We start from the raw sequence: 23,426 nt of genomic DNA on the forward strand, positions 1-23,426 counted from the left end.
GTTCTATGTATCCACTTCCAAAGGTATTCCAGATCTTCAACTTCTGTGGCTGTGAATGTCAGTGGTAGATACCCTTCTGTCCACTTCTGTTCCCTTTCCCATTTGCTATGTAGCACTGCTGCTGAAAACTCTTATGTCTTTCCTTCGTCCTTGGCTATACATTTATTACTACTTATACTCTACATTTTGAGGGCTACTTGTCGAAAGTCTTAGTGATTCTTGTATATAGCCTGTTTTCATTTGTTTTCTTCTGACCAACAGCCTTTGCTTCAAGCATGTCAAGTAATAAAATTTCCATAGTGCTCTTTAGATCTTGTGAAATGACTCCATAGAGTATTAAGAAAATAACATACTTTCCCATCTTAAGGTCTTAGAGCCTGAGAGTAACAGGATCTATTCCATCAGATGAATGAATATAGGATTTTTTTATATACAGGATGTGTTCTAGTCATTTGTCAAGTCTGATTTTTAAAATCCCATACTAGCTATGTCTTGGCAGCTTCCTTTTATTAGTTGCTCAGTGTCTCCAGTTTTGTTCAGTTAAGGATGATGACTGGGGATGGTAGTATCCGGGTTTCTTACAGCCTGTTTCAGTGAGATGCTAAGCACCTCTGCTGTCCCAGTCTGGTGCTTATGGGGAGTTTGAAGTGAAAGGGCACTGGTGGGATTTTGATGTCTCCCATGAAGGTAGGAATGTTTCTACAGAATGTTCTGCCATGTCTGTTTGCAGTATCACTGGCTTGCACTTGAGTTTCCAGAATCTTACTGAAGCAATGAAGGTAGCAATAAGGTTTTATGCAACTAGGATATAAAGATATTAAATAATAAGATATGTGGAGTTGCTGCTACCCAGAAGTAATGTTTGTCTAATGTAGAATCAGGCAGTTTTGTATTTAACATTTTTATGTTGAGACATTCTAACCTAATAAAAAATTTTCCAGCACTATCATCAAACTGCAAAGTGTTCCATTTGCATCTGAAGGGTTTTCTGTAAGTGGTAGTGAATTTGCTGGTTCACAAAATGGAGCCTGAGTATCTTGACTGTTGTCTGTAGGAAGTTAATGTCTCTTCAGCTGCATGGTCTAGGTTCTCCAAGTCACTCCAGTGTAATTGGTGACTGCCCTCATCCTTACCCTATTTTTTTTCCTTCATCCTCTTGATACTCTACAAGCCTCCTTCCCATGGCTTGGGAGAAGTTGCTGGGCTTTGAGGGCCTTTGTTCTGTTTGCTTTGTTTATTTATGCTAGGGCTCCTTTTTTTTGCTGCACTTGGTCAGCACACCCCTAACGTTCTGTCCTTCCATCCTTTGCAAATCAGTCTGGAGGGCAGAGGATGTGCTGTCTCCTGAGTCCCCTTTGGCTGCGTCTCCGATTGATGCAGAGGCCAAAAACTGCATGTGTTTTGTTTTTCAAGCGGTGTTGTGTGCCAAAGCCAGTGTGTAAGCACATTCTCTGTCTGGAACTAGGAATTGTAGACATTTTTATAGGGGGTTGCTACTAAATGGTCTTTTTCCTCACCGCTTTTGTTAATGGGAGGGTGAGCTCTTTTGTTAATACTGGAATAGAAGATTAGAGCCAGAAATTCCTACATTCTGATCCCAGTTCTGATGGGAATGCATTTGAAATATGGGGTAACCTCTTTCCTGCCCTATTTACAAGTGAGATGTCAATACATTCAATATTTAGATTCTGATCCGGTTTCCTAAGAGACCAGCTGTTCTTACTGTGTAAGCAGGGCTAAAGAGAGCCCTCTAAATTGAAGGCACAGCACAGAGATGTTGTAGCTTGCAAGTTCTGATTGTAGGTGGCCAGAGAACTGTCCCTCAAAGAGGAGGTGTGCTGTAATTTTACAGGGGATTGATCCTCGCCTTCTGGAGATGAACGCTTAGCTGGCAAGCCTTGTTTGACAATGGATAGGAAGAAGCAAGTTCTCCTGATCACAAGTTTGGTGAGCTGAGATTGTAGGGGGAGATGGAGAGACAAAGCTAGCAAGCCTTTCAAAATGGACTTGAAAACCACACTTGAATATGTGCCAGCTGTTGCATCTGACTATGGTGTTTTGTTTTCTTGCTTTCTGGAATAGCAAACACTTGTGCTACTTCATCACACTAATTCTCTTTCTCTCTCTTGTCCTATTTCCCAGCTCTCACAAATCCATTGCAGCTTCTTGCAGCCCAGGCCAGCTCGTCCACTCCTGTTGTAGTCAGCAGAGTATGTGAGACAGGGACCGAAGAGACAGCAGCAGCCTCCTCCAGTGAACCTGAAGTTAAAAGACCCCGGATAGAAGAATCCAGTGGAGCAGTCCCAGCCCAAACTGGAGTCATCACATCTGCAGTGCCACAAGGACAGGCAACCAGTGAATGAAGAAGCGGTGGGAGGAGCTGGAGCGATGCAGGGTGGGCATGGGATGGCAGGAGCCCTAAAGCAGCTTCTTTGAAAAACAAACCACAACTGTAACAGCTCAAAACATAGTGGATAAAGAGCTCTTTCAAGTCAGATTTTTATTCAATGGGAGGACAACAGCTGTTAGAATCACAAGGTGCCAAAAAGAATGGAAAACCCCTCCCAAGAACCCATATCTGGAACTCTGTTCTGTCTTTAACTATGGGATATTTTTTTCTCCCCCCCCTTTTTTTTTTGTTGTTTTGGTTTTAAAGATTCAAAAAAGAAAAAAAAAATACAGACAACTGATTGTATGACTGCTGGGATATTTTTAACTGTCTTTTCCCCTTTTGGCTCCAAGGGGATGGGATTTGCAGTTCAGCATCTAAAGGAATGTAACACAAATACAGTCTGCTCCCTGGAAAGAGAACTCCTCATTTTCTATGCCTTAATACTGTGCTTCTCAGAGCTTTGAACCACAGGACCATTTTAAAAAGGCCACCTAAGGCAATCTAATGCTGAAAGATGGGTGCAGTATCTCACAACAACATTAAAGAAACATGGTACCAAGCTTAAAGGAAAAAGGCAAATGATTTTGGTTTTGAAAACAGAAAGGATCTGGATATGAACGAATGTTTATTTATGTGGGATTCAGGAGGAAGAGTTACAGGGCTCAGCCACCTGGATTTCCAGATGCAATTTCTCTCCATTCCCTCTGAGGGAGAACAAGATGACAGAGGAACTGTATTAATTTAGTTCCTGTAAAGATATTAAAAACAAAGGGGTTTGTACCTTCAGTGATTTCTTACAATTATTCATCACTTGCTCTGGACAACAGCCAAAGTATCTCGATGACTGAGAATCACATGGGGAAGGGTGTCTCCAAAAGGTTCTGTGTGCATTTGATTGATCACATCCTGTGCTGGAGCACGAGGTTTTGTTTAGAATAGCACTGTAGGTGAACACGTTGCCACTGTCTCTGTGAACTTGAGAAAATACTGGTTGGTCTTCTGCACTAAAGCAGCCTGCATTCACCTCCTGGTGGTAGTGTGGCTATGTGAATGATAGTCAGGAGGCCAGGGCTGGGTAGGAGTCTGTCACTGGCCTGCTGTGGCTGATGGCCAAGCTGCTGTTTTATTCTTCTGAGAGGGAAGTTGAGAGCTGGGGTGAGAGGCAGCAGAGTTCATACAACGTTTAATACAAATTCTCTAACAATGTAGAGACCAAGGCAAAAGAGGCCTTTTATTTTCCATGTGGCTAAAGTCACTGGTGGTCTTGAACAGGTTTTCCAAAGGGAATTTGGAGGTTTCCTTTCGTTGTCTGACTCCCTCTCCCATCTCTCCTCCCTTGAGGACCGTTTGGGTTGGTCAGCAGGAGGAGGCTTTTACTCAAACTGTATTCCGGGCTCTTCACGTAATACAAGTACGTCTTATGAGCAAAGCAAATTTGAGTCACTTCAGCCACGTGGAACAGTGGGTACGTGTGACACCTTGTGACTGGCAAAGAAACTGACCCCTGCATGTAGCCTCCAGCTAACCACTTTGGTTTGATGCCTGTTTGCAATCCCTTTGGCTAACATGTCTTCTGGCAGCACAGCAGAGATCTTTTAATTAAGAAAATATTATGGCTTTGGTAATGACAAGAGAAACTTAAGAGGGATGGGATATGCCTTTGGTAGGTTATCCCCCTGTCTGTACTGATTTACTGTCACTTTGCTGTCTTGTACACTCTGACAATGCTATCACAGAGCAGAGAGGCAAGCCCACTGCATAAACATGTTGCAAAAAAGAATTCCCAAATGTGCAGTAAATGATACTGTCAGTATGTCCATGGGGATTAGAGGGTAAGGCACAACGTTCGATGTCTGCTGGAATCTGGGGAGGGGAAGGAAATCCACGAGGTAACAGCTGGCATCATTTGTTCCCTTATTCCCCTTCTAGGTTTCCTTTCTCTTTGCCAAATCCTATGCAATAGCCAAGTCCCCCTGCTTGAATAAAACCCAGCCATGTTTTATTTTCAAGCCAATTGTTTTGGAAGAAATACTTCTGCAAGAAGGAGAGAAGTTCTTGGTCTCCTGATTTGTGGTTACTTTCTGCAGTTAGAGGCACACAAAACATTCAGGACAGTTCATTTATTTACAGCTAGGCTTTCGTAATTTAGGTGTGTGCCTTCAGTGACAAGTTATTAGATTGGGTTTTAGTACTTTGAAATGATTCTGTGAAGGAGGATTGTTACAGACCACAAAGTAATTGAAGCAGGCTGGCCTCCGGCTGTCACTTTTCCTGCTAAGAAGTGCTAGGTGCAGCATAGTGGAAAAGCGCACGGATTAGCTCTGTTTTCTGTAGCCTTTTCACAGCCAGAATTCAATAAAATGGACTTCAAGGAAGAATGCACAAGTGAGAGTGCTGCATGGTTTATCTGTTATTAATCATTACTTTCGGGTGAGTGCTGGTTCAGATCCAGGCGTGCCTCCGCAACAGCCCTGAGGCTAGGGAGCTTTTGGAAGCAGAGGAGTCTTCAGGTTTCCAGCACATTGGGTGAGTCAGTGTGAGCTGAGCAACCAGCAGAATACGGTTCAGGATGTGAAGCTACCAAAGCTTTGTGGATTTTTCTTTACTGCTGCTTTTTGTCTTGGAAAGTCTTAATTAGGCTCTAAACTTCTGTAAGCTGTGCCAGCACCATTGAAATACATCAGCTGCTGCTTCATAGATACCTCTTGAAAGTCCACCCTCATGTGGATCTGCCTCCTAACTATTTAGAACAGAATAACTTTTCTCATTCTTCCTTTTGTGGCTCACAATGCCTGCTGGTTAAAATGTGAGCTGAGGATAAGCAGATATCTTTGATCTGCTCACCCTTTCTGCTTGAGGAGTCTGGAACTTGTCAGTTCATCCTGTCGGAGGGTTTTTGGTTTATCAGTTTGCTGTATCCCCCTGCTAGTGTAGGAAGCAGCCATGCCGCTTGCAAATAATTTCTCTCTTTTTTAGGATTGTCTATATCATTGCCTGCTACTATGTCAAATAACAGTTCAATCCCCTTGAAAGCTGTGGAGAAATGTGGTCCTCATCTGGAACACATGAGATGGAGACGTCTTGTTTCAGGTCTCAGGTTGTTTCTTGGAACACACTGCTCAGTCTGGAATACAGCACTGCTCTTTTTATGTATCAGTCCTGATTCCCCAGGTTTCCAGTTTGGAGCACTGCAGTGCAATGAAAATTAATCTGATGGTAGAATTAAGTCTTCAGCTAGAAAGAAAATAGTTATATGCAGTACTCGGATTATTTTGAATTGATAGTCTACTTTGTTTTTATTGTCTAAAATGTTACATCTCATGTCCTCAAGTAGTTACATTAACTGAGGGGAGGTTTGAGGGAGAGAGGATTAGGAAGCTTCACTGCATCTTCTGCTGTCTATATAACAAGGGTCAAGGTGTGTTGAATATTTAACCTGCTATAACTTGGACTTGGGAAAACTTCAAAACAAAGCTCTTCATATGTGAATTCACTTTTCACCTTTCCCTATTGATTTATTTTTCTTTTATCTTAGGAATGACAAAGACTAATTATACTTTGATTGCAGTCTGTTTACAGCAGCATTTGTTGCCTCGGTTTGCAAAAGCTGAATGCGGTTGTTCTTGAGTTCATTCCACTGGAATTCCTTAGTTATTGTTTTGTCTTGACCTTGGCTCTTGTGATACAGGAAGCTTTTTACAGTGAGATCAATTTAATGTGATTTAGTGATAACGCAACACAGTGCTGAGCACAAAATTGAAGTTCATGATTAGCTCATATATTCTTTTCAACTCTTTTTTCTTTCCCCATTCCTCCCTCCCCCATACCACTAACACTGTTCCCTGTAGCATATCCAGTCATTTTTATCCAGTGACGGAAGCAGCACCTTGCATTAAGCTCTGCCCAAGGATGAAAATACCTGTGGCGTACATGGAGCTCCAGAGCATGTTGAGAAAGGTCAATTTGTTCACCCTGTGTTTAATTTTCGTGCTGTGTTTTAGACATGTTACTGTTGAGCACAGCTTGTTCAGGAGTGTGTTTTCATGTTAAAGCTTTGAAGTAGGAAAGAAGTAGTTAAATAACAGCTCGAGCCTTTATGGCACTTCTGCAGTCAATGTCGTGGTCTGACTTCAGGTTTTGGGTAGAGTAAACTTTGTTTTGCATGTTTTAGACATCTGTCTTGTGTACTGACTTTAGAACTGTCATTCTGGGTTAAATTCCACATTCTTTTCTCCTTTTTCAGTAGCAAAATGCCAGCAGTAAAATAAAACTTCAAGCACAGGTGGCTAGGGACTGATACCTAAGTAAGTGAGGGTGACCTGAGCTTTCATACAGTGTGGTATGGAACACTTTTAACTGACTGCTGGGGGTGTTAAATTGCGGTTAGAGCTTTTCATCTGTGTTAGTAAGGGAGTTTCCCACTGAGAGATTTGGTATCACTCTTGATGTGTGCTAGCATGTAAATGAATGTCAAAATGTGGGGTGAAAGGAGAAACATTTCCCTCCTGTACATAGGTTTGGATATCTTGGTTAACAGGATTTAATCTAGCAGTAGGTCTGTACCTTTCCATAGAGGATCAAAAGCTGTTTCTTCAAGTTTATTGCATCTAAGGGTTAAATTCCAACTGGTTTGTTGTTCCATCTTTGTTTCTGAAGTTTAAACTATGACTTACAAACTATAGTTTATCTCTGGGATAAACAGATCACATAGCACTGCATTAGGGAAGATCAAATCTCTATTTCTTTTCTCTGACATTGGCCAGTTATGCCTGTGTAGAAATATGGAATAACTTGGGTTGGAAGAAACCTTTGGAGGTCTCTGATATGACCTCCTGCTGAAAGCAGGTCCAACTAGATCACATTGCTGTGACCTTGTCCAGCTGAGGTTTGAATGTCTCCAGAGATAGAGGTTCCATGACTCTGGTCCTTGTTCCACTCTGACCACCCATGAGGTGAAACCTTTTTCTCAGCTATCTAAGAAGGATTTCCCATGCAGCTGCATGAGTTCGTTGCCTCTTGTCACATCACACCTCTGAGAAGAGCCTAGCTCTGCCTTCTCTGCGTCTTCTAAATAGGTAGTTGAAGACACTAGTAAGACTTTCCCCATTTGCTTCCTTTTCTTAAGGCTGCACCAACCTGCTTGTCTGAGTCTCTTCTTGTACAACACTTGTACATCTGCTTGTACATTCTTGTGGTCGAGCCCCCAGGGTATCAAGTGGAATTGCTGCAGGAGGTCCCTGTCTGTCTTGTGTTGGGAAGCCCAAACCTGAGCACAGTAGTGCGTACATGATCTGGCAAATGCTGGATGGAGTGGAAGAAGAATCACTTTCCTTGGCCATCTAGCTACACTTTTGCAAGTACAGCCTGGGACTTGCTTGGTCTCTTGCTGCAAGACCAAGTGTAAGCGTAAGAAACAAGAGTTGCAAAGAGAACTGGAAATACTTTGGCTAGCATTTGTCCATGTGCAACCATCTTGTCCATCTCTTCCAAGGAAAAGTGCCAGCTTGGGTCGTGGAGCTTTTTGAACAGGAGGCAGCACTGAAGGATCCTGATCACTTTTTAAAGTATCCGTGCTTTACCTTACCTAGTGATAGTTTCAATCCAATGCGGACCTTGCCTTGAGTTTCTACCCAGATACAAAATTGTTCAGGTTTTTTAGTCCTGCTGCTAATAAGTTGGTCTAGGGCATTAAGAATGAGCCTCTAAAGGAACATGACTAGCTTCATAATTTTAGCCCTTGCTGGACACAGAGCTTTGAAGTTTGCAAATGTCATCCTGAAGCAAATGATGTGTCTTACCTTGTCAGCTCGTCTCTCAGGCAGCTCCTGTTTCTACTCCCCATCACAGTTTCTCCCTTCTATTTGTAGTTGTTTCTGTCAATGCCAGAGTCCTTTAATCCAACTCCTAATTTAATGCCATTGCTTGAAGGTCTGCATCTGGTGAGAATCTGTGCATTAGGTTGCAGTTATACAACAGATTGTTCAGTCATGTAACTTTGTTTTTCCTTCTGGGTGAAAAAATTATGCCAAAGCTGCTACTACTATAGCGTACACTACTGTTGTGAAGTGTAGCTTACAATGGAGCCAGCTGTGCTGCAGAAAACAGTTACACTACAAGATCATCTGGATTGCTGGAACCGATGGGATTGAGAAGTGATGCCGCCTTGCATTTCGATCTGCACCTCATCGAAGCGTAGCTGTGACTTCGTGCTGGAGCATCTCTCTCTGCGGCTGCCTAGTGGCTATTTGGCTGTGATTAGATCAGCATCTCTCTCTGCTAGGTGGGTTATTTGCAGGACAGCACATGTGTTTGTGTACACAGGTGTGGGTATATGCATGTGTAATAATCAGCAGTGGAAAATAACCTAGCTGTGATGGCAGGCTTTCTCTTAGGGTGTCTTTCATGGGGCAGTAATACAGCAGTGAGCATTTAACTTTGGCCTGAGCAAGACATTTTGAAAAAGACCTAGTTTTCTTGGAGCACTATATTTAAATTCCAATTTTTAAATCAATTTTTAACCTTTGTATTTATATGTTCAGAAAATTCTTTTGATACCTTTTCAATTTACCAACACTGAATTAAAACCCTTCAGAATGTATGGCTGGTCCTCTCCTTACGCGTCACTTTAAGTTGCAGAGAGGGGTAGTTGTGCCAAGTCTACCCCTTTGCTCTCAAGATAAAACATTGACAATTCATGGGTGGCAGCTAAGGAAGAAGCCCTTTAAATAATTTTTTTTTTTCAGAGAATATTAAATTAGATCTGTGTAAACATAAAATTTATATTTATTAATGTGTGTGTGTGTGAGTGTGTGTGTCTATATAGATATATAAATGGTCCATGACTATTTCTTTCTCTTTAAATGGTACTTTACACAGACTTTTATACAGCATGTTGGTAAATTCCTGCAGCGGGCACTGATTCTAAAAGAACAATGTACCTATTTTTGTAATGAATGTGAGCAGCCAGTAGAAGCAGCTTTACTTCAGTGATTGCTTTCATTCCTGTCACAGAGCAGAAGAGATGACTTGGTACTTGCATCTTCCTTGTCTGGGAGCTCTGCTTCTGGCTTTGTCATGCTTGCAGCAACCCCACTCTATGTTCTCTTCTGGCAAGAAAATCCCCCAAAGGGCGCTAATGAAAGCTGGAATCCTTTCCTGTCTCAAATTGTCTCTTTACAGATTCTGCTCTGTAAGTAATGGGACCTTATTTCTAACAGAGGAGACGAATGGAGGGTCCGTGAAGATGCTGTAAGGTTGAGGAGTTCCTCCCTGTCTGTCAGGTGGCTAAGCTAACACTGGGATGCTGTGAAATAATTGTCTATATTCTCCTTTTATGATGCTCCTATCTCTTCACAGGGTGTGAGGTGTGTGTATATCCCCTCAAAACAAATGCGTAAGAGTTTTTCTAATGCTCCCCTTCACCTGAATGTCCAAATTTCAGTTATGGCTTAACTCCACGAGGATCACTAAATTCACAAGTGTGTGTTTTAACCCACTTGGGCCTTTTGAGAATTACTCTTAAAAGCAGGTGATACTTGGCTTCCTCATCCTAATTGCTCTTCCAGAAGTAGAAAACATTTCTCTGTAAGGACCTGAGTGAACGCTTGACCTCGGTGCTTACTGTCTGGTGGATGGGCTCTGATACTAAAGGGACGACAGGATTGGTGGTAAGAAGAGTAATAGGAGCAGTGAAAGGAAACAGCTTTCCTCCTCAGCAGAAAAAGCCCTTGTGAAAACAACACTTCCCCTAGTATTTGGTTACTGCTTCGTGTCTGGTGCTGAGTTAAGCAACGCACCTTTGCTGTGATCTCAACCTGCTTCTACCCCACTTCAGTTTCACTTAAAGCAGTCTGAAACAGAGCCTTCCTTAAAGCTAAGGGCAACATTGAGGAGAAATATCTTCTAGCTGAAAGAAATATGAGATTTAAATGGAGCAGAAAAAGTGAGATTTCCTTCTGTTTCACTGCCTTGCTGCTAAGTCTGGTGCAAAACATCCTAATGTTCTGATTTATATGTCATTCTTTGGAGGTGAACAGGCTGCTAAGTAGGCAAGTTGGCTCTATAGCAAATGAATTACTGTAAAGCTAAACTTGCTTTACCTCTATTTCTCTCCTGAATGGGCTTGAAGTAGAGAGAACCAGAGTGGTGTTTGTAAGATCTTTTGCTTTAACGGAAAAGAAAATGGAGAAAATATATATATATATATATATAAAAATCTCACTCAAATATACTGATACAGAAAATGGAATGGCTTTAAAATAGAGAAATCTTACAGGCCATTGTCATGGGTTCTGGCCATTTGTAGAGCAATGGGACTGGCCTTGTCCAGCCTACCAGCCAACCTCCACGTAGCCAAGAAGAGCATTTAAGAGTCTGTAGCTATCCAAAGGACTGTTTTCAATAAGACTGTTAAAAGCTGCTTAGGGATAAATCGCAAGTTGTATGTGAGCAATGGATGATAAAGCTGGAAATTCAGATCCAACTCTGAATATTTGCTTAAATAAATCAGAAAAACCTGAATCCCCCTGTTCTGCAGATACACGTTCCCACTGAGTCCTTAGGGGAAGGCTGCAGTGAGACAAGTACCTGAAATACCTCAGTGGCTTGACAGAAGTGTTTTGTTACAGAGATGTGGAGGAGCCTTGCCCCTTTCACCTTGGTTTGGCACTTAAAGACAGGGAATGGATGGGGGGACTAAAGCCATGCTTGCATTTCAGTTCCTGGTGTTGCCTGTACAAGACACCTCCAGCCAGATGTTAAGGGTTTTTTGGGGTTCTTTTTACAGCTGATATCAAAGTATTTTTATGTGACTTGTTTTCATTATCAGTGCTTTTCACAAAGCAGGTGTGTATCCCAAGGTGGAAAGCTCCATCTGGGGCAGTGGATGTGAAGTTCATCATCTTGATCTGGCCGTGTTGCAGCGCTGCTCCTGTGAGATGCTTTAACTGCACGGGCAGACCGTGGCTCCCGCAAGGGCTGGGAGAGTGTCCTGGTCGTGCCAAGGAGGCTGCTGCTTACCAGAGGAGATGGTAAATACAAGCATCCGAGGAGCAGGACCTGCATTTCCACATCAAATGGGATACAAGTGGTTTTGTTTGGTTTTGATATGGAGCCATACTTTTTTTTTTTTTTAAGTAATTTGAGATCTGAATGTGATTTCTAATGTATCAAGAACGTTAATATTTTAAAGCTATAACAAAGTTTTAAATTTCTATTTTTTTTTTTTTTTTTTTTTTCATTTATTTTAACTGTTCTGTTACCTTCATTTGATGTATGTGGTTGGGGAATGTTGCTTCTCCTCTTAGCATTTGTTTCTATAACCAGAAATAAAATTATATATGAAAGAGAAAATGCCCTGAAATTCCTTGCTGCTTTTGAGTGACAGATCTGCATCCTTCCAGCACACTGTCATAGGGGGGGTTAGGATTCCTGCGCCAGTCTGTGCTGTACAACCTACTTTCCCTTCCCACTATGTGAGGAAACAAGAGTGTTTCACTATTTTTCTTGTCCTTTTATTATTTTCATTAAATGCTGTAGGAAGAAAGTGTATGTTTGGACACCTTGCACTGGTTTTAGAGTTCACAGATATCCTACTTTCGCTCCCTTGATGGTTATTTGGGAAGCTATTAACTTGCAGCAGAGTATGTAGCTGTGTGTGTTTGAGATCCATAATGCTTCCCCTGGGGATTATAAACGATTCCTCCAGCTGTAGCTTTCATTTTGTCATGAACTGAAACATTATTATTTTGTAAGATAAACTATTTCAGTGTGTTTCCCTGTAATTTATAATAATCGTTTCACCTAAGCATATAAGGTTAGAAAGTAGGTCTTTATCCACCTACGTTATAGCTAGGTTTTCCCTCCTATAATGGAGCTACTGTTTAAGTTCAGGGTTTATTTTGACTAAACTAAGTCATTCTGAGCTTTGAAATGGAATATTTTTTAAGACTTCAGTTGACACAAAGTACCTGTATTTGTCTAATGTTTAAAAATAATAATAAAATTGGACACAGTATAGCAAAGATTCAGGCATACTGCTAATGAACTGTAATGCCAGGGCAGCCATAGGGCAGGGAAGTAGCAGAAGGCAAAGTTCCAAGCTCCCTCCTGTGGCATCTCCTCTCTGCGGGGTGATGCACAGCTCAGTGATGGGAGCTTCAGGCTTATTAGCAGTCAGGAGCAGAGATAGTTCTAATTGGGGAAATATTAATGTCTTTTTAAGCTTTTGGAAGCTGGAGGCCACCTGCTGAGCAGCTGTTTTTAGCACCTCTACCCCTTTTTGGGAAGCATCCTATTTTAAAGGGCTGGCAGGAAAGGTTAATAGGGCATTTTTTTTATCATCATGCTCTTACAAACCCAAATTCTGCCCTGTATCTGCCATGCAGCGATGGTTCCCATGGGTCTGAGTCCTGAGAGCTGCTCTCTCTCATCCTGTGCGGGATGGCCTGAGAGCCAAACTTCACCTCTGATTCCTGAAGTGGACAATAATAGCAGAATACTCAATGAACAGCCACTAGAGAGAACTTTTCCATTACTTCTTCTTCCCTCCTCTTTGCGGGCAGGATCCGGCCCTCTTTCCCCAGGGCTATCACCAGCCATACCCTAGCCCTACCGGAACCTTCGCCAGGCGGAATCTTTGTGCAGCAGCAGCCACGTCCCCCCCGGAGCCGGCCCGGCCGGACCTCCCGCCCCCGGGGGAACGCTTTGGCCGCGTACCGAGGCGGACGGAGCTGCGGAGCATCCGGCATGTTCACGGCGGCGGCCGAGAGCTTCCTCAAGCAGGCGAGGTACCGGGGGGGTGCTGACAGCCCCGGGGGTGCTGAGGTACCGGGGGGGTGCTGAGGTGCCGGGGGGTGCGGAGGTACCGGGGGTGCTGAGGTGCCGGGGGGTGCCGAGGAACCGGGGGGTGCCGAGGTGCTGGGGGGGTGCTGATGTACCGGTAGTGCTGAGGTACCTGGGGGATGCTGACAGCCCGGGGGGTGCTGAGGTACCGGGGGGATGCTGACAGCCCGGCGGGGTGCTGAGGTACCGGTGGAGTGCTGAGGTACCAGGGAGGGCGCAGGGCTCCCTTGGGGCGGGCTGGGGTGCTGCTGGAGATGCCGGGGCCAGGGTGAAGGGGGGAGCCGGGCCCCGGCGCTGCCTCACAGCGGCGGGAGGATGCACCCGAGGCTTCCGAGGAGAGCCGGGAATTGGCCGGTGTCCCCATGGCTGCTGCCCCCGACAGGGAGATCCAGGAGGAAGAGCTGCGGAGATTCGCCTCCCGCGTCGCCGCCCTCCTGCAGGGCCCGGAGCTGGGCGCTGAGGCCGCGGACTGCCTGCAGAGGCTGCACCTCACCGTCGCCGCCACCAAGTACCCCCGCAAGTGAGTGGTTTGTGTCTCGTTTGATGGTCGCAAGAAGCAACGTGTTACTTTATTGACAGAAAGAAAGGGAGGGGGGAAGCTTAGTGCTTTAAAAAGTCACACTGTTTTGGAAACACTGAGTTTGATATAAGTGTAAAGTCCCTCTTTGGCTTTTTTCCCCTCATTGTTAAGCAGAAGCTGCCTATCTCCTTTTGCCATAACAAAAGTTTGTGTCACTGAGCTCTTCTAAGCTATGCTAAGGAGCAAAATTCAGAAGTGAAGGTGATAATTTGGCATTAGGCAGGGTCAGTGTCAAGGAAGATCATACCAAGACCAAGAATAAGAAGGAAATAAACATCTGAATCTTTTCTTGCCTTGCAGTGATGCTTTACTGTGTTCCTCTTGCAGGCTAGATGGCAAGTTTATGGAACTATTGCGGACAGTGCTGTGTTCATCCAAGAGCCCTGCGCAGATTCAGGTGCTATGTGCTGCCATCCTGAGAGAGATGTCACCTTGCAATGAGCTGATCCTGTCCTGTGATAAGATTCAAGATGCAAAGCTCCTGAGCCTGGTATCCTCTGTCCTTTTGGCTCAGGTAAATCACCTGCCAAGGCAGAAATCTTCCTTTGTCAGTAGGGACTTGCTTTCTGATTGCTCCCTGTTTGCTGAGCTCAATGAGAGTGAAAAATCAATTGGAAGGGTCTAGGAAAAAGCAGAAGCATTTACATGTCCATTTCAAAAAACTAATTTTTCTGCTTTGTGTAGGGAAAAACGGCAAATTTTTGCATTTAATATCTGATAACAATCACTGAAAATTGTGGTGTGTAGAGTCTGAGGACCTCGCAGGCTTGTAACTAACTGACAGCAAAAAGGACCACTTTAGTGCTAGCTGCTATAATAGACTTCAAGTCAGGGCTGCCTGAAACTGTAGGGCAAAAGACTTGAGAGTGAATTTATTACTACTGCTTTTCATGGTACTGGCTTTCATGAAAGGTAAAAATATATACATAGAAACTATAAAACATGTAGGGCTATAAACGTGGATAGCCCTTCAAAGATCTAGGCTTTCCGTGGGGAAGAAAACATGAGGACCTTCCTGTTTTGAGCGCTGCCTGCACCGACTGCCCTCTGGGGAATAAGCTGGAAACTTTTTTTTCCCTTCTACTTCTTCTTTTGCTATTATTGTGCCTAATAAGGGTAAAATATTTTTCTGCACTTTCTCATTCTGAGTTTCAGTGTGTGCTTAGAAGTGCCTTCTATGTTTCAGATTACTCCTCTGAGTCTTACTTAGCTGGAGGAAATGAAAACATAGGAAGAGAAAACAGTGACATATGTGCTGCCTTACAAAGCACCTCTCTCATATCCAGCCTCGAGCTTGTCCTGCAGTTCTACAATGTAAAATCATACCCTGGGTGTTAATTTTTGTTAGATTACAACTAAAATCATGAAGGGGTTTTCATCGATTTTTAATGTTACTAAAACTTAGTGTATTTTAGCCATTTCAGTGTCACTTCTGTAGCATGGGGTGCAGTGAGCAGCAGCCTCATTCATGAAAGCAGCCACACTTCAACAGAGCCTTTAAAAACATCTTCTGCATGTTTTTGTTTGTCACTGCTTTGGATGGAAATCATCCTCCTTGTCTTTGCCCCTCTGCCCCCCTTGGCTCTGCAAAGCTCATGTTCTTTTTGTAAAGCTGTTGGCTTTCCACAAAACACAGCCTCTGGTAGTTACAGCCACAGCTATAACAGCCTCTAAAAGAGGAAGCTGCTTTATTTTCTACATTGTGAGGGTATGGACTAACCAGAGAGTCCTAGACCATGATAAACCAGTCAATTTTCTATTCAGAAATCTCTAAATTAACAATTGAAGCAGCAGACTGACCATGTGAGTAGTAGTTACTGCTAGAACTGCTCTAGAATTGGTGGATCATAGTGTTTAAATTGAAGATACCCATTGCAGTTGTTAATTTCCACTTAAGGTGATGGTTGTCCACAAAGCTGTTCCTCCATCAAAGTACTCTTCCCTCATGGGAATTGTGAATTCATATTGCAGAAGATCTCTCTAAAATGTAGTAGAATAGCCTGTGCTGTAAGTTCTTTTGATGTTTGACATTGGTATTGATGCCTGATGGAAAAGTCTGGATGATATTGCACTAGTAGAAGATTATCTGCCCAGCTCTACCTCTGCTTTATTTTTAAGGCAAATAAGAAGGTTGTGTCTGCTGTGGGACAGTGTGTTGTGAAAGTCCTTGAAGGAAGACTGCCTGAGGGTCAGAGTGCTCGGTACCTTCTTCCTGTCCTGTCAAATGTCATCAGTCTTTCACCAGAATCCCTAACTGAAGGTAAATATATAGGAGGGGCTGAGATGACCATCTTGGTTGTGACCTGTATAGTGATTAGAAGGCTCACTGAAGTCTTTGGCTAGGAGTAGGACATGGAAACTGCTGTTAAAAGTGACATCTCTGCCACAAGGAAAGTGAACTTACTGGGCAAGATACATTCTACCACGCAAAAATGGAACTGGGCCTTCAGCTGCTTTGGCTCCTTCTGGAGGCCAGAGTCTCTCTTCTGCATGGATTTGTGTCACAGTAACACATACCCTAGCTAAGGTCTCCAGATGCAGTAGGAGTGTGAAACTGTAGCTATCCTGAAGCAAAGTAAGAGATAGAAACAGAGATGTGCCTGTGTATCTGTTCGAGAGAACAGCAAAAACAAGTAGGGGTATTCTTCATAAGAGAGGCAGGGCTGTATGGGTAGTGGTGAACGATGTGCCCTGATGAGTAAGCTATATGAGAGCATTCCAGGTGTAAAATGGTGAGGAACTGTGTTGTGAGTAAGTGTCTGTTTCTGGGTGTTTCCTGTGAGATTTGTGTATGTCCTGCAGTATGCAGGAGCAGTTCTGGGGAGGATGCTGGGCCAGGGGGTGTGGGCTGGCTGAGCCGGCAGGATTACCTACCTTAGCTCCTGTGTGTTCTCTGTGAGGGATTTCTGCCTTTGTCTGCAGAGCTGAAGCCAGCCACTGCCTGAATAGATTTGACAGTATTTTTGCACCTTCCTCCTAATAGCATGTGGGTGGAGACAAAGGAACAAGTGCCTCTTGACTCATCTAGTACCAGAAGTCCTTGATTCCAGCGATCACTCCTTGACTTTTTGTCTGAGGAAACAGGCAAAACAATAATGAGACTGACCCACTGTCTAGGAGTTAGAAAAAGACACAGGGCTCTGAAATGAGTGTGAGTGATACTGAAGTAGTATGAGGAGGACTACAGGGCATCCACCTTGGGGTACCAATTTCTTAGCTGGGGCAGAGAGACAGCGGTCTAGGCTGGAGGAGAAGCACAGCAGTTGAGGGGTGGCAGACTCTGCTTCTCTGCCTGATCTAGCAATGACCCTGTGACTTTCCCTGTACAGAGCAGACCAATGTAGTCAGTAAAAAGATGGCAGACTGGCTGAGGCATGCGAGTATTCAGCAAGGAGTCACTCAGTCCTCTGGAGGCTTCTTCAGTCCCAGAAGCAGACAGGTAAGTGATCATCTCGCTAGGGCATTTGTTAGTTACCTGCTGTTTCAGGTTCCCAGAATCATCTTCTTTTGGGAAATGGTAACCTAGGAATGCGAAGACACAAAGGAAAGCAAACTAGAGGGATTTATAGCTCCAAGATTTAGGAGTTCTGCTGTAGAGCCAGAGCTTTGATCCTTGAAGTAGTTTTAAGCGGAAAGTCTTTTAGTGATCATTAACTTGGAATAAAAGCTGATTGCAAACAAGGCCTGGGTCAGACAGAGGTGGAGAGTTTGGAGCAGTTCAGCTGGGGAAAGGATCCAACAGAGCTGGCTTTCCTCTCTCTGAATAACTGCCCCCCTGCAGGTCCCAGAGGACATATAAACAGGGGTGACCTGTCTCCATGGGCTCAGTAGAGTTTTCCCTCCCTTCTCACTTAGCCTTTCCCTGGGCATCTGACCTGCTGCATCTTTTCTCACAGCCTGGTCCTGTCACAGAGGTGGATGGTGCTGTTGCCACAGACTTCTTCACAGTGCTCTCAGTGGGTCAGTGCCACACACAGGACCAGTGGCTCAACATGCAAGCCTTCTCCATGCTGCGGAAGTGGCTGCTGTGCTATGGGGGCAAGAAGTTGAAGACCCCTAATTCAGGTATGAGCTGAAGGGCTGCAGGCCACTCTGGGTTGCCCCCTCAAGAAGGGTGCGTGCTCTGTGATGATTAGGTGGCTGCACCAGCAACCCAGCAAGTGGCAGGAATAGGGGCAAGAGTTTAGAGCTCATGGACTAGGAGCAGGGAAACTTTGGGAAGGAATATAACAAAACCTTCTGGCTGATTCTTACTGACCCGTCATGAGGAATTACTTGTTCAGTGAATCCCCTGGTGTCAGGCAAAACTCTGTGGGTCCCTGAGAAAAAGGCCTGGGTAGTTGGAGACAGTATTTCCTAGTGTTCTTGTAACACTTCCTTCTTCTCCAGCCTTCTTTTCTTTGTAGTGCACCCGAGGACTGACAGCTCCCTTGCTGTTACTGAGCAGTTGTGTGGGTTACATTGCCCATGACATGAGCTGATATGTGGTAACCTTGATTCTGTAGATGACAAATCAGGAATGGACAACTCTGTTATGTCCGTGGTCTCAGCTACATCCACATCTGGTCACCTGCTTCCCCCAAAGGAGCATCTGAGGGAGAAAGCCTTTGAGTACTGCCAGCGGCTGATTGAGCAGAGCAACCGGCGTGAGTCTTGCCATGAATCCTCCTTGGAGTTTTCTTGGTAGTATTGCTGAAAGTGTTTCTGGTTCACTGCCTCTTTAGGCTGGGATCTCACTCCCTAAACTCCACAGTCAGGCCGTAGGCATAGGACCTGTTGCAGCTGCTGGTGAAAGTCATTGACCAGCCCTGAACTGGAGTGTTGGGAAGGATTTGGAGGCAATGGCCGTGTTCTGCCTCCTACCCTTGGTTTGCAGGGCAGGCTGTGGAACCTGGTTCTCATTAGCCTGGAATCGGGATTAGTATGTGTTCCCAACTGTCCTAAAATCTGGGTTAGTGCTCAAACTGGCAGCCTAATGTCCCTGTTTGGACTCAAAGTTTAACTTGGACTTCTTTCTCTGGCAGGACCCCTGAAGAAAGATGATGGAGACCTACAGAAAGCTGTAAGTACACAGAGGTGGGGCTGAAGCTCTGAGAGTCTTGGCTTCTCCCACTCTGATGTGACTCTCTGTTCTCCTGCAGTGTCTCATTGAAGCAGTGGCAATCATGGACATCATCTGCAAACAGGACTCCTCCTACGTGTACCGTGCAACCTCCTTCCTGAAAACCCTGCATGGCAGAATCTGTGGGGATGCCACTTATGCAAGAGCACTACTGCCCATTGCCCAGTTCTTCCTGAACCACAGTAAGTCATCAGCACTCACCCTCTCCTCCATGATCTACTTTTGCATACTCTTAGCACAGCCTTTTCTCCTGGCAGTTTGCTGGCTGCCAGAGCCTTGGCTGTACTCTGGGGTGGATGATCCTACTCCAGGAGACCCAGGAGCTGGGGTGTCCTGTGCTCTTTAGAAAAACATAATCCAGATTTAGCTTAGCCCCTGCAGCCCTTGTTGGCAGGGCTGCTGGGTGGGCTGTGTTCAGCAACGTGCTGTGTTCTCCCAGGTGAAATGGCAACTGTGGACTCCGATGCAATCTACAAACATTTATTCACTGATATCCCAGCTCAGCATTTCCACAACCCATCACTGGCCTTCGAATTTGTCCAGTTCTGCAAAGACAATAACAAGCTCTTCACTGAGACCTCCAGCATATTCAAGCAGAGCTTCCCAAATCTCTTCAAGGTACAGCTTGCTGGAGCAGCGTAGGAGAGAGCCTGTTGCGTGTTCCTTTCTGTGCCCCGGAACTTTCTGTTTGCACCCCAGACCTCTACATGTGCCTCCATGGCAGTGCTAGGGAGAGCACACACAAGGACTGTTATAAAGTGTGAGTTTGAAGAGGAAAGAGGGTTCTGGGTGTGATTAGCACTACCAGTAGAGGAGAGTCTGTGTTAGTATTACTGCCTGAGGGTTGGAAAGCAGTGAACACAGTTAAGACACAGCACTTTGTTTCTGGAAACCTTTAATAAGTTGCAGCTTGCCAGCCACTAAACCAGCTGTCAGATGTCTATATTGAGCTTCCAGCAGCCCCCAGGTCTTGACCAAACCCTCAGACTTCTCTGGTTTTGCTTTTAAGAAGTGACTTTCCCTTCCCTGTCCATTTCAGTCACAGTGTGAGAATCATCTGGGTGTGTGCTGGAGTAGAATGGATAATGCAGCAGTTTGTGCTTGTTCCTTGCAGTTCCTGGCATGGAACAGCCCACCCCTTATCTCAGAGTTTGTGGATCTTCTCCCGTTTCTGCTGGACGCAGGCACAGCCATTGAGATCTTCCATTTGCTACTTGACCTGCCCTGTTTGACAGCAGCTCTGGACATCCAGCTGAGGTAATGCTACCTTCTGTTCCTCTCACTTGCTAATCAGGGGTTTGATGGTGGCCATAGTCTAGTATGCATTTCTGTGAGTCTCAGCTGCCCTCTGGCTGCTGCTGTCACAGAATGAGAGGCATCTGCTACAGTCAGGTTAACACAAAGCTGCACAGATGTCAGCCTGGTTTTCCTAGTAATGTGCAGTGCATGGGAAGAGAAGGTGACTGGCTCTTACACTTCAGTACATTCCCCTCTCCGTATCTAGCTCCAAACAGTTGCCACATGCAGGAGTGTCTGCCATGAGCCACCACCTCAACACAGAGGTGTGGGCTACCTGCTCTTTCCTCCATGCTCATACCCCTCTTTTCTGGCTTTCATCTCCTGGAGGTGTACAGAGGTTTCTTCCTGAGGAAGAATTATTAGAAACTTTGAGTCTCCAGGAAGATGGGATAGGACTGAAACTGGCTCTTTCTGGTGTGCTTAAATTCATCCTAGAGGCAAGATGTTGGTGGGCTTTGATGAGTGAGGGATACAGAGCATCGTTTCCTCTTTCCCAGGAGTGATACAGAAGCAATTCTGGAACTATTGTCTGAGCTCATAATTTTCTGTCATCCAGGTTCTCTGGGCTCCAGAAGGCCTGGATTAGACCAATTTGCTGTCCCTTTTTCAGTGGAAAGGGGATTATTCCATTCTACAGGTTTCCAGCTGTGTCCTTTTCTATTCTCATAATGCAGCACATTCTTTGTGTGCCTCTTGCTAGGTCAACTGCTCTTCCTACCTCCAAGAAGGCTGCCAGCAATCCATCTGTGAAGCCAGCAAACTGTATTGAAGCCTATCGCCATCCTCTCTACAAAAGCATGTTCCAGTATCTTCTCCGCACCAGTTCTACTTCTGAGGATGCCCCAGAGAGGTGGGAGGCTGCTGTAGGAGACTGCCACCAGGGTTTGGTTTAGCCTTCCTGCTCTGGGAGGCAGCACTGGGATTGATGGAAAAGGTGTGGCCACTCTCAGCTGGGGTGAGATGGATTTGGTCTTCCCTGTGTTAGCTTTGCCAAGCGCTCAAAGACCTTGTTGTGGGGTTGGAGGAGGGCAGCCAGGAGAGTAGCTGGGAGCAAGCTTCAGCGGTAACTCTACTGTTACCCACAGGTTGATTCCACTTCGGCAGCTCCTGGGATCCCTGGCCAGCAGCCCAAGGATTGTGCAGTGTTCAGAGACCGTCCCTGTTTTACTGGAGCTCTTTTTCAGGGTGGTGGCAGAGGTAAGCCCTTTTTGGGGGAGTTTGGTTCCCAGTCATGCTGGGGGTAATCCCTCATTACAGGAAGAGCAGTCATAGAAGCAAAATAGTTAAGACACTGCAGCTTCAACAGAAGGGTGCATATGGGGAGAGTGGGGTGGTCTAATACTGGCATGAACCAGCACTGAGCTGGCTACTTCATCCAGAGAAGCAGAAAAGATGATGTTCTCTCAGTCAGCTGAAAAAGAGTTGGGTAGCAGCAGAATGAGTGCCTGGTACTGGCTTTGTGCACTGCTCCATCCTGCTAGGTCAGGCTGTTTCTGTGCTGGCTGTCTTATATGCCTGGTTAGTTTGGGTTTTGGCTGCTGGAAGTCACTGGTCTTGCTGAAACAAGGGCTGTTTGTCAGTTTGCAGATGGGCCGCTGATAAACCAGCTGGTGGTGCTGCTGCTGCAGAGGAGTGACCAGCTCTATGAGATCCCAGCGTTTAAAGATGACGTGTACAGGTGAGATGGGACACGAGGCCCAGACAAGCTCCCAGCCCTTCCACTGCCTGCAGCCTGGTGGCCCAGGAGCCTTTTCAGTTGTGGTCCAGTCCCTGCTGCGGCACAGAGTGTGCAGACACTGTGCCAGGGGCTGGGTGCTGCCAGCAGCTCCATGGTTTGGTGATGACCACCTTGCCTGTGGTCTGAGCTCTGCCCATCTCGCTTCTCCAGGGTGCTGAGCTCGCAGCTGGTGATGCTTTGCAGTCTGCATCCTGCACTCATCGTGGAAGTGTCCACGGAGATTCTGGAGTTCTCGGGAATGGTCAGCAACGTCCAGAACAAGGAGCCCATCTTCACTCACATGGTAAGCAGAGCCTGCCTGCTGCTGGCACAGGTTGCTCCAAACTGCAGTGTGATCTGTTGATCACCTTCCCTTTCCTCCTCTCTTCTGTCCTAGTATTAGCTAATCTGATTTGCTTTGATTCCCTTTCCTTCTGCTTGCCCTGAACACATCTGCCTTTGCTTCAGGTCTGGGCTATTGGAGAGTACATGTCTGTGTCCTACGACAAGCGCTGCACTGTGGAACAGATCAACCAGTTCTTTGAAACTCTAGAGGTTGTGCTGTTTGAAATCACCCAGCTCCGACCACTGGCCAGCATTCCCCGCTATGCACCCAGCACCATCAGTGTCCTCATGGCCACCTTGACCAAATTGGCAGCTCGCAGCCAGGACTTGATCCCCAGGTGAGGATGGATGGCAGGATGGGCTAAGGGCTGAAATGTGCAGATCTCATGGGTCCAAACACAGATGTTTGCTAGTGTTAAATAATCAAGCTTGGCAGCTGATGGAACTGAAACAGGATAGAGGAAGCAAGCTGTGGGGGAGCACAGTTTGGATTCCTGTGCTGGCTAAGGTTCTGTGCCTCAGGAGGAGGGGTTGGGTAGCATCTGTGTTCATCTGCAACAATCTTTTGGAGTACACAGGCTTAAGTAGTGACCTTACTGGGTGCAAAGGTCCTACCAGCTGATGTCTGTGTCCTTCTCTCCTGCAGAGTGTCCATGTTCCTGTCCAAGATGAGGACATTTTTGCAGAGCCCGGCTGTCACCTCTGTGTACTGCGAGGCGGACCTTGAGGAGCTCCTTACCCGGACAACTGAGCTCATGAACCTCCTGAAAATGCCAGATGTGGCTCAGTTTGTGTTCACACCGCCCGCAGCTGCGGGAAGTACACGGTTTCAGAGGGAGGTGAATGACACCCTCCCTTTTGCCCTGAGGATGGTCACCCATCTCCTAGAGCCAGCTCCTGGCTGCATGCCACGGTGAGGGCATGAGGTTTCTGAGAGGCTCCAGCCTCTGTTGCAACTCCCTGGACACTGCTGATGCTATGGCTGAGGCCCTGCTCTTCACTGGAAATGAGGAACAAGTGATTGTGAATGAAAAAGAAAACAGGAATAAGTAGAGCTGAGCTCTTCTGGTGTGTGAGGCTGTTTGGGTTTCTTTTCTCCCAACATGTTTTTCTTTTCTATTTCCTAAGT

At 45.5% G+C, this 23,426-nt stretch overlaps 2 protein-coding genes across 4 annotated transcripts in view; both read left to right on the top strand.

Annotated features, from left to right (window-relative positions):
- FOXK1 (forkhead box K1) overlaps window positions 1–8,990 on the top strand; it is a 54,356-nt gene extending 45,366 nt beyond the window's left edge. For all 3 annotated transcript variants that reach the window (XM_030482186.1, XM_030482187.1, XM_030482188.1), the window contains one exon: window positions 2,143–8,990. In XM_030482186.1, the coding sequence (XP_030338046.1) occupies window positions 2,143–2,363 (221 nt within the window). In that variant the 3' untranslated portion in view covers window positions 2,364–8,990. The remainder of the gene's footprint in view (window positions 1–2,142) is intronic.
- Window positions 8,991–13,099: 4,109 nt separating this feature from the next.
- AP5Z1 (adaptor related protein complex 5 subunit zeta 1) lies at window positions 13,100–23,368 on the top strand. The gene is made up of 17 exons (XM_030483484.2): window positions 13,100–13,179; window positions 13,617–13,754; window positions 14,142–14,328; window positions 15,933–16,074; window positions 17,144–17,253; window positions 17,711–17,879; window positions 18,320–18,460; window positions 18,839–18,876; window positions 18,956–19,118; window positions 19,376–19,554; window positions 20,051–20,193; window positions 20,936–21,085; window positions 21,321–21,432; window positions 21,816–21,913; window positions 22,124–22,256; window positions 22,421–22,635; window positions 22,944–23,368. Exons 1-17 carry the CDS (start codon window positions 13,139–13,141, stop codon window positions 23,212–23,214), a joined length of 2,430 nt encoding a protein of 809 aa, XP_030339344.1. The 5' UTR covers window positions 13,100–13,138; the 3' UTR covers window positions 23,215–23,368.
- The last annotated feature ends 58 nt before the right edge of the window (window positions 23,369–23,426 follow it).

The sequence above is a fragment of the Strigops habroptila genome, chromosome 4 (assembly GCF_004027225.2).
Source record: "Strigops habroptila isolate Jane chromosome 4, bStrHab1.2.pri, whole genome shotgun sequence".
In the NCBI taxonomy this organism is placed as follows: Eukaryota; Metazoa; Chordata; class Aves; order Psittaciformes; family Psittacidae; genus Strigops; species Strigops habroptila.